General features: G+C 25.8%; 1 protein-coding gene across 1 annotated transcript in view; it reads right to left on the bottom strand.

Annotated features, from left to right (window-relative positions):
- Positions 1-395: 395 nt before the first annotated feature.
- The window catches only part of LOC127179938 (coiled-coil domain-containing protein 9B), a 43,811-nt gene continuing 32,737 nt past the window's right edge, over positions 396-11,469 (bottom strand). Inside the window, exons 9-15 of the mRNA XM_051133773.1 lie at positions 10,633-10,670; positions 10,464-10,511; positions 8,145-8,238; positions 7,568-7,601; positions 5,340-5,880; positions 3,333-3,415; positions 396-1,441 (exon numbers count right to left, since the gene is read on the bottom strand). Coding sequence (XP_050989730.1) covers positions 1,415-1,441; positions 3,333-3,415; positions 5,340-5,880; positions 7,568-7,601; positions 8,145-8,238; positions 10,464-10,511; positions 10,633-10,670 — 865 coding nt within the window. The 3' untranslated portion in view covers positions 396-1,414. The remainder of the gene's footprint in view (positions 1,442-3,332; positions 3,416-5,339; positions 5,881-7,567; positions 7,602-8,144; positions 8,239-10,463; positions 10,512-10,632; positions 10,671-11,469) is intronic.

The following is an 11,469-nucleotide window of genomic DNA, read 5'->3' on the forward strand; positions in this document are numbered from 1 at the left end:
TTTTTTTTTTTTTTTTTATTTTTGTATGAATTTTCAACATTTTTAAAACAAAAAAAAACAAAAATCAGCAAGCTTTTATTTTGGCAGGTTGCCATATATATATATATATATATATATATATATACACACACACACATACATTCATTTCATTTTTTTTCATTTTTAATTTTGGTATGATTTTTCAACATTTTCAAACCTAAAATCAGCATGCTTTCATTTTGATGGGTTGCCAAATACACATTAATTTCATTACTTTTTTTTTATACCTTTAATATGCATTTAATTTTTACTGGTAGCTACTGTTGTTGGCATAAATGCATAAATAAGATCCATCGTAGGTATAATTTTAGTGCATTTTAATAATTTGTGCAGTGAAATCAGTGCGGGCATCACAGTACAGGGTTGGTAAAAGTTTTTAATGCTTATTATTCATATTTAACATTCATTTCAAAACCAAATGAACACAAAATAATTAAGTGACCATATAAAAATCAACCCTTAGTCACTAAAAACATCAAACCCTAAAGTGTGTTCTTCAAACCGTAACTTTGTCCAACTCATCTGGACATCAGTGCGATGATAATTCATTACCATTTACAATCAAACAATTAACAATTGAGTGCCAAACTAGCAGAAAACCTGCTTTAAATCGACCGACCAGTATCCAAAACACGTTCATGTGCTAAACATTCTGCAGTCTTTTGTAAAACAAAATAATTTAGACCTTAATAGTCTGATTTTGAATCAAATAGCAAAACCAAACGAACGGTTTTGATACTTTTTCAGTTCATTCGTACAAAATAAAGTGCTAATTAACATACTTGAACGATCCTTGAACTATGCACGCAAAACCCCACGACACCTGTGCTTATGAAGAATATGATATGGCAACCGAGAGGCTTCTGTCAGATATACAGTATGTGAGTTATGATGAAGAGTACTAGACTAGGTTAGTCAGTTAGTGTGCTGGTTAAGTCTACATGCACACGTGTCTATGGGTTTGTTCCACTAAACTTCATGAAGTTACACATTCAAGTCGTTTGTAGTGCTTTTAGACTGACATCCCACCAAACCAACAAAGATCCCTCAAAACCCACCGGACCTTTGGGTTTGGTGGCTCAGATAAAGGTTAACTGTGCGTTGAAGCGTTAACAATCTTTAACCTACGAGAAGATAAACTAAGCAGAACAATCACAACCAGTGTTTTCAACGTTCAGCATCCAATAAAACGACACGATGCTCAAACGCTCCCAAAAATACTCCAAACACAGAAGCTTATAGAGAAACTCTGAGTAATGACTCAGATGGGAGCGAATCAGTCAGAAACATAAGCAAATGATATTTTCGTTCTTCTGTTTGTTTTGGTTTTAGTGCATGACGTTTCGCTCCGGATGTGAGTGACATCTTTTCCCATCTAAACCACTTTCCCATTCTCTCTGGCCTGGAAAAAAAGAGAAAATATTTGCATGACATCAATATGTTAATATATGCATTTATTTATATAAAATCTAATTTTTTTTTTTTACATTGTGTTATATTTTTTTTTATTATTGATTTAATGAAGCGAGCATACATAGTGATATTGTAATTTAAGTTTAAATTTAAATTAATATTACATAATTTTTCTTAAATATTTTACACTATTTACAGTGAAATAAGACAATAGTAATTCTTAGTTATTAAGTAATTATTATTACAGTAAATTATAAAAGTAAATAATTATATATATATACATATATATATAGCATTTATATAATATATATAATAAAAACCTTAATTCTTCAAACATCTAATGTAGGCCTGTCATAAATTATTATTGCAATTTTAGGTGTAAAATATTGATTAGCAAATTAGCAAGCATATATAGTAATTGTGTAATATTATAATAATTAAATATTATATAATTTTTTCTTATATATTTTACACATTATTTACAGTGAAATATTACAATAGGAATTTGTAGATATTAAGTAATTATATATTATTATTATTATTATTATTATTATTATTATTATTAGCAGACTACACGTATATAGCACGCATAAAATTATTATACCTTAAATTCTTAAAATACTTTTTATTTTATAGTGACATAATACAGTAGTACTATTTCTTATTTTTCCTTTAATGATTTAGTAATTTGCACATTTTATTTGGTAATAATAATATTATATATATATATATATATATATATAATGCTAAATTCTACCATTTAATGTAGGCCTGTCATAAATATTATTATTGCAATTGTAGGTGTAAATTTAAATCAGCAAGTATACATATTAATTTTGTGATTTTAGTTCAAATTTAAATTAATTTTATATAATTTCCTTAAATATTTTACACATTATTTACAGTGAAATAATACAATAGTGATTTTTAGATATTAAGTAATGATATATATTATTATTATAAGACTACACTTATATAGCACACTCAAAATTATTGTATCTTAAATTTCTTAAACACTTTTTATTTTATAGTGAAATAATACAATAGTACTATTTATTATTTATCATTTAATGATTTAGTAATTTGTATAGTAATTTGTAATAATGATAATAATAAACAATAATTATTTATTATTTAAATAAATACTATATAATTTTTCTTACACATTGTTTAATTTTTAATTTTTTTAAATTTTTTGGTAAACTTTTTTTTTTTAATTTTTAGTAATTTTTAGATGTTAAGTAATATATACACACACACATATATACACAATGCTAAATTAAAACAATTGTTTATGTTGTTAGATTTTTTTATATATTAAAAACCTTAATTTTTCAATCAATCATAAATACTATTATTGCAATTTTAGGTGTATAAAAACATATTTTTCTTAAATACTTTTACAGTAAAATATTACAATGGTAATGTTTCTTATTTTTATTTAGTAATTTTTATATTATTCATTATTATTATTATTATTATTATTTTACAGCCATATAATCACAAACGTTTAGCCCTACAATTGCAGTCCTACAAATAAGCACAGCAAGCTGGAATTTCCTTTCAAATGCATTTTTAGTTTCAGTTTTATCAGAAAAATAGCAATTTGATTTTTTTACCCAAATCGTGCAGCCCTAGAACATTGTAAAAAAGGTCAGAGATGGACTGCAGTGTTGCATTTAAACACTTTAAAACTGATGTAAGTGTGCTCTTTACTTCGTAGGACGGGTAAGTGGCCTGGTTACATATATAGTGCTGCTTTCTAGGGTATTTCTGAAGCACTTCAGCTGGATAATGGAGTTTCAGTGGGCCGCTAAATCCTGTGAGGTGGGACACTTCAAATCTGCAAGTCAGATGAGGCTTTAATGCAGCACACTCACCATATCAGCGCTGGTGCTGTGGTCGGGGAGAGATTCGCCCGGCTCCAGATTCAGGACAGACAGACTCGAGTCCATCAGCTCTTCTGCCAGAGAGAGACACACACACACACACCACAGTAAAAACACATGAATGCACAAACCCCAAAAACTGCAGTGCATCACATTAGTGCTGCCCACTTTTATATTTTATTGTGCAAATATATTCATAAAAATTAAGCACATTTTATATCTCAAATTTTATGAAACTTTATTAAAACATCTAGAAGTTACCCCAAAAATCAGAATAAAAAATTATGAATAAGACAGAATTTGAAGCCTATATTTAAGGCCATTAATATCCTTTATTGCAACATTATTTCTATAAAAAATAAGCACATTTTAATCCCAAACGTGATCATTTTTAAGTGAATTTAAGGAAAACGTCCATAAGTTATTCCAAAAATTACAGTAAAAAAAATATGTAAGACAGAATTTGAAGCCTATATTTAGGACTATTAATACATTTTATTGTGCAAATATGTTCATAAAAATTAAACACATTTTTATCTCAAAATTAATGAAATTTCATTAAAACATACAAAAGTTAACCCAAAAATTTGAATAAAAATATGATGAACAAGACATTTAAGACTATTAATATATTTTATTGCAACATTATTTCTATAATAATTAAGCACATTTTAATACCAAACTTGATTATTTTGAGGTAATTTTAGGAAAACATGTCCAGAAGTTATTCCAAAAATTTAAGTGAAAAACATATGTTAATAAAAATTAACCACATTTTTATCTCGAATTTTATGAAACTTCATTAAAATATATCTAGAAGTTACTAAAAAAAAAATCTGAAAAAAGTGCAGCTGGATCCAGAACTAAAACTAAAATCATTAAAAACAATTAAAATGAAATGGGAAAAAAGAAAAAATAATGTTACTGGAAATAAATGTTACCTGAAAAAAATAAAATAAAATAAAATAATAAAATAAAATAAAATAAAATGTTTTTTTTCACCTACCAACATCTCTCATTTTTATTTAGTTTAACCTCACATATTAAAAAAAACTGAAATAAAAATTAATAAAAACTACAGACATACATAAAAACAAATAATACACACAAATAAATTACTAAAACTTCAAAATGAAAATAAAAAGGAAAATATCAAAATAAATAACTCAAAATCTTAATAAAAACTATAATTCTATCTAAATAAACTAAATAAATAAAACTGTTCCAGTAGTATTTTTTCCATTCATATTTTCCATAGAGATTTATAATAATAATAATAATAATAATAATAATAATAATAATAATAATAGTTGAACATCGCAAACCTTTATTTGAACGTTATTTGAACATTACAACATACAATATAAAATAAAATGAATATTGTTATATTATTTATTTTTTATATTATTTTTATATATTATTTATATTTTATTGAATGTTTTAATAGTAAATTACTGATTTTATTTATTTATTTTTTAATGATAATAAAAAAGTATTTGAAAAATCCAACAAAAAGACAAAGATTAAAGACTGAACTTAATGGCTTTAATGAGGGAAAGAACTACAATCCCATGAAGTACTGCAAATGAGGCAATTTAAAAACTAAAAAAAAAAAATTAAGTTGTTGATTATATCTTTTAGAAATGATATATTATAAGTTTATAACAAAATATGCATACATAAATACACAACTATTTACGCATTTTGACAGCATAGTGAGAACGACTGGATCATTTGTGGTGCTTCAGGGCAGTGGGCGGAGCTTTTTGTCTCAATTTGCTCGCAGCGACTCTCCGATTGGACGAATTTCCTGTACAGCATCACGGGTAATGTAGTTTATCACCAGAAAGTCTGCTTTTAAACATGATTAATTTAAAAACAAGCTAAAATAATGCAGTCTGACAGCTTCAACAAACGCATATACCAATAATCACCAAACTCAGAGCTCACAGTAATTCTATCTTTAAAGGTTTTTATGTATAACCGATGTTCTCGTACCATTTCCTCTGTTAGAGCAGCTCTTGGTGTGTTCGACAGGTTGGTTCTCATCCGGTTCTGCTGATATACGAACATCTCCGGGTTTGGGACACGACGCTTCGCCGGCTTCAGTTGCACTTCCTTCAGAAACCGGATTCAGTTTCTCCACATGGTTTTCCTGCTTCGGAAAGGCCGGTTTTATCTCTTCCGGGACGCATTCGCTGTCGTCTTGCGCCAGTGTTCGTCTGTCGTCTTCTACAGGGCCGTTCTTGACCCGTGAAGGTGTTTCTGTGCCGTTTCTGTTGTGGTTCCCAGAAAAGCGGACCTTCTTCTCAATGGCCTTGGGAGCGGGCAGCTCTGAATGAGACTTTTCTATAGAAACGGATCCATTCTGGTCCGCCGTCCCGTTGGAGGTCATGACACAGGCTGTTTTCAATGAGTCTTCGGATCCACCTGGCTTTGTGTTTTCAATATCAGTTTCTGGATTGACGTTCTCCGCCTCAGGAGCACAAAGAGCGTCAAGTTCCTCTAAAAACTCCTGCAAACTGCTCTCTGGATACACCTAGCAGAAATCAAACAACAGGTATATATAGTATAAAAAAGGGCTACAAAATACTAAGAACACTTTACTAAAAACTTGAATGGATTTGAGTGAATTTCATGCAAAATATCCAGACGTTACCCTAAAAATCTAAATAAAAATTGATAAATTCTGAAGACAGAATTTAAAGCCTATAATTAGAACTACTAATATACTATATTGTGCTAGTATATTAATAAAAATTAAGCACATTTTCATCTTAAATGTTAGGAAACGTCATTAAAAAACATCCAGAAGTTACTCAAAAAATCTGAATAAAAATTATAAACAAGGCTGAATTTGAAGCCTATATTTAAGACTAATATATTTCATTGCAATATTATTTTTTATCAAAATTAAGCACATTTTAATCCCAAACTTGATCATTTTTGAGTGAATTTTAGGAAAACATGTCCAAAGTTGCCCCAAAAATCAAGGTAAAAAACTATAAGACTATCAAATAAGAATTTGAAGCCTATATTTAGGACTATTAATATATTATATTGGGCAAATATAGTCATAAAATTTCATCGCAAATTTTATGAAACTTCATGAAAACTAGTTCAGACGTTAGCCCAAAAATATGAATAAAAATATAATTAAGAAAATTGGAAGTTAATATTAGAAATAATATTATATTATTAATATTAAATATTAATAATATTTAACATTATTTTAAGCTATTTTCATAAAAAATAAGCACATTTTCATGCAATTTTTTTTTTTAGTTAATTCCATGAAAACTTGGCGTGAAGTTACCACAAAAACAAAAATAAAAAATATAAAAAGGACAGAATTTGAAGCCTACATTTAGGACTATCAATACATGTTATTGTGAAAATTATTTTTTTATAAAAATTAAGCACATTTTCTGAGTTTATTTCATTAAAAAAAAAACAAAAAAAAAAAACAAAAAAAACTTGTCTAAAAGGTACCCCAAAAATACAAAATATAAATAGGGCAGAATTTGAAGAGTATATTCATGAATATTAATACATATTATTGTCAAAATAATTTTTTAATAAAAATAAAGCACATTTTCATCACAAAATTGATTGTGAATTTGATTAAAAAGGTCCAGAAGTTACCCCAAAAATTTACATAAAAAATTATAAATAAGAAGCCTATATTTAAGACTATTAATATATTATATTGTGCAAATATATTAATAAAAATTAAGCACATTTTCATGTCAAATTTTATGTAACGTCATTAAACGTCATTAAAACATATCCAAAAAAATCACAGAAAAAATAAATAAAATAAAATGTAAATAAATACAATTCTGTTTAAGTGAATCTGATTAAAAATGTCTAGAAGTTAGCTCCAAAAATCTAAATAAAAATAATAAATAAGACAGAATTTAAAACCTACATGTAGGACTATTAATATATTTTATAGTGAAATTATTTTCATAAAAATAAGCACATTTTCATGAAAACATGTTCAGAAGTTAACCCAAAAATCAAAATAATAAATCATAAATGATACAGAATTTAAAGTCTGCATTTAGGGCTAAAAATAAATCAAAATAATAAATACGTTTTGAAACCCATATCTAGGACTATTAATATTTTTATGAAATTATTTTCAAAATAATAAATCATAAATGATACACATTTTCATCCCAAATTCTCATGACTGTAGTAGCAGTACTAATAAATATCACCTGCAAATGCTCCTCCTGTTCTTTAGCGTCCCACCTACGACAGCAAAATGAAGAAACAATTTGCTTATAATCTTAATTATGCTTTTAAAGCAACTCCTTGTTATAATACAGCAAATGAACAGACATTTTCTCATTAAATTTAATAACTGTTTATATATATGAAATTTCAAATGACATTATTTATAATATCTTTTAAGAAAAGAACTGAATAATATCTTTATCTTCAATAATAGTATCATAACATCTTAGACTACAAAACATTATTTGTGCTTTTTAAACCGTTACTGTGTTTAATGAGTAAATGAACGTCCATTTACTGTATAATACGGAACTGCTTTGAACTCATAATAAGATTTAAAAAGTCGAATTATAAGATGTCATGTGATCAGATGCATTTGTGGTTGAACGTTAATGGCAGTGGAAATGAACAAAACCATAAATCGCTCTGAAACACATTTCCCATCATCCTCTGAATGGGGGGTGAATGTATGACATAATGGATTTGAGGTGAAATATGACAGGATGTTACAGTAAACGGTTCAGCACATTAACAAACAGCAGTTTGAGGACAGTTTACCTCCTCGCTCGACCCGTCAGTCGGTCTTTACCCTTCGCTTTACTGCCCACCACTGGAACACACTTCCCCTTTCTCTCTGACGCCTGCTGTCGACCTACAAAAACACAAACAAATCAACACCCGATGCAGAATATGAGTTCATCCACATGATTATCAGTTTATAATCTTAATTACTATGGTAAGAGTCTTGAATATTGTTAATCACACAGTGCCACTGTGACTACAGGAGATAATTTCATATTTTTATATGAGCCTTCTGACGATTAACTTAAAATTTCTAATATCTAATTTAAAATTTTTATATTTATTATTTTTAATTTAAAACTTTTATATTTAATTCATTTATAATTAATATACAATTCAATATTTCATATGAGTGTCCTATGAAAACTGAGCTTTAATTCTAATTTAATCTTTATATAATTACTTTTTATATACAATATAATATTTTTACACAAGCTTCTGATGAAATGATTTTCATTTAATTTATAACTTTTTTTAAATAATTTTTTTAAATTTTATATTTAATAAAATTAGTTTTAGATATAATTTAATATTTGTATAAGTTTGGAGATTCCTCATTTTTATATAAGCTTTTTGAAGGTTAACTTCATATTTCTTAATTGTAATTATTATTTTTAATGTAATACTTTAATATTTAATTAATTTAAAATTAATATACAATTCAATATTTTTATATAAGTGTCCTATGAAAACTGAGCTTTAATTCTAATTTAATATTTATATAATTATTTTTTATATACAATATCATTATTTTTACACAAGCTCCCGATGAAAACTAAAAATTGTACATTTTCATTTAATTTATAATTTGTAAAAATAATTTAAAAAAATATTTTTTTTATTTAATAAAATTTGTTTTAGACATAATTTAATATTCAAATTCCTCGTATTTTTATATAAGCTTTTTGAAGTTTAACTTAATATTTCGTATATCTAATTAAATTTTTTTTTATTATTTTTAATTTAATACTTTTATATTTAATGAAATTATAATTTATTATCATTTATATATAACTCAATATTTTTATATAAGCATCCAATGAAAACTGAGCTTTAATTCTAATTTAATATTTTTATGATTACTTTTAATATACAATGTAATATTTTTATACAAGCTTTCAATGAAAAGTAACATTTTTCATTTTCATTTAATTTTTTTAAATAAATTTTTATATTTAAAAAAAAATGTTTTAGACATAATTTAATATTTTTATAAGCTTCCAATCCCTCATTTTTTATATAAGCGTTTTATGAATAAATTCATTTAATTTATTACTTTTTTTAAATAATTAAAAAAATTATATTTAATAAAATTAGTTTTTGACCTAATTTAATATTTTTATAAGTTTCAAATTCCTCATATTTTTAAAGTTGAACTTAATATTTCTTATATCAAATTCAAAATTTTAATTATGTATTATTTTTAATTTAATAGTTTTATATTCAATGAAATGATAATATATATACACAATTCAATATTTTTATGTAAACGTCCAATGAAAACTGAGCTTTAATTCTAATTTAATATTTATGATTACTTTTAATATACAATGTAATATTTTTATACAAGCTTCTAATACAAATTTAAAATTTTTAGTTTTCATTTTATTTTTTTTTTAAAAAAGTTAAATTTACGTACATTTATTTTAGACATAATTTAATATTTTTATAAGCTTCCAATACAAAAATTTGCTTGAATTTAGAATTAATAATTTTATATTTAATTTGTAAAATATTTAATATGTTTAAATGTAATATTTTCATATTTAATTATATTATTATTATTGTTTTTTTTGTTTTTTTTTTTTTTTTTACAGAATTTTATATTTTTATACAAGCTTTGGAAATTGAGCTTGAATGTTGAAAAAATTTAGATTTTTTTTAAATGAATGAAAACTGTATAAACTAATAAAAGTATGACAAAAACATGCAACAAAATGACAAAATTCAACTAAGATTCAAATGAAAACAGAAAATATACAAATAAAATGTATGATGAAAGATAATCATTATTTATGCTATTGCACAGAAATAACTTTTAGAATTCATGTTTAATTGATTAATTGAGTTCCTTTTCCCCATGCTTAATTTCTAATATCTATTCACTTTTAATTACATATTTGAGCATACAAGCATTAAATGCACTGCTAATTAAGATTTGGATGGTCTAATTTGATCAAATGTAGTCAATGAATTCAGGTCCATCAAAACAATTAAAAGATTTGAGAACAGCTCATTTTGTATCATACAACCAGTTTTCAGGCCAAATGACCAAGAGCTTCAGGTTTTACGCACCTCTCGATTCTTCTGATCTCGGGTTTCCTCTTCTGTTGTTTCGACCTCCTGTAATCAAACGTAATAAACATAGAAGATACAGAATTACGCACAGAAAACACAAATGATGAATGATGATGTATTTCAATCTCAGATTTGAAAATGATTAAAACTGCATTTCACTGCTCACCTCTATTTGATGTTCCTCCGTGTTCTTTTTCAGAGAACCTACAAATAAAACATTGGAAAACACACGCAGACACACAACTAAACATCAACGCTCAATAAACACTGACAATATCAACAATACACGAGCAGATGAGCAAGATGAGAAACCATGCAAATCCAGCTCAATCTGTCACTAGTTCATGGGTTAGTTAGCTTACAGATGCATGAGCATTAGTGCCAACGCAGACTGGTTTATGCCGGTTATTGGTGCAGATTAAGCTGCTTTACCAGATACATTTACAGCTACCAGTTAGATCCTTATGGTGAAGCCAGATCAGCAAGAAAGTACTGCTGGTTAAACTGGTTAAGGAGCTGATAAACATTCAAAACAAAACATGCTGGTCACCATACAAGCTGTTATTTTCCAAATGGATCAGTGAATGTTTCATTTAATTATCTGTGAAATCCTTAAAGACTAAATTGGAAACTCAAGATTTTGCTGTGATACTGGTTGTGCAAAACTTTTATTATTGACTTTTTATTATTATTAAATTTTAATCGATCCGTATGTGCCCTTGTTGGAAAATCATACAGAAAAAGCTACTAGAAAAGCAAATGTGTACAAATGTTAAATAAAATAAATAAAATTATATATATATATATATATATATATATATATATATTAACTTCATTAAATATATAAATATATATTTTTAAAAATGTATTTTTTCAAAAAAAAAAAAAAAAAAAAAAAAAAAAAATATATATATATATAAATAAATAAATATATATATATATAAAATTACAATTTAAATTAAATTTTAATTTTAAATAAAAATCATATACATGTACAAAATAT

Source organism: Labeo rohita, chromosome 17 (assembly GCF_022985175.1).
Source record: "Labeo rohita strain BAU-BD-2019 chromosome 17, IGBB_LRoh.1.0, whole genome shotgun sequence".
Classification (NCBI taxonomy): domain Eukaryota; kingdom Metazoa; phylum Chordata; class Actinopteri; order Cypriniformes; family Cyprinidae; genus Labeo; species Labeo rohita.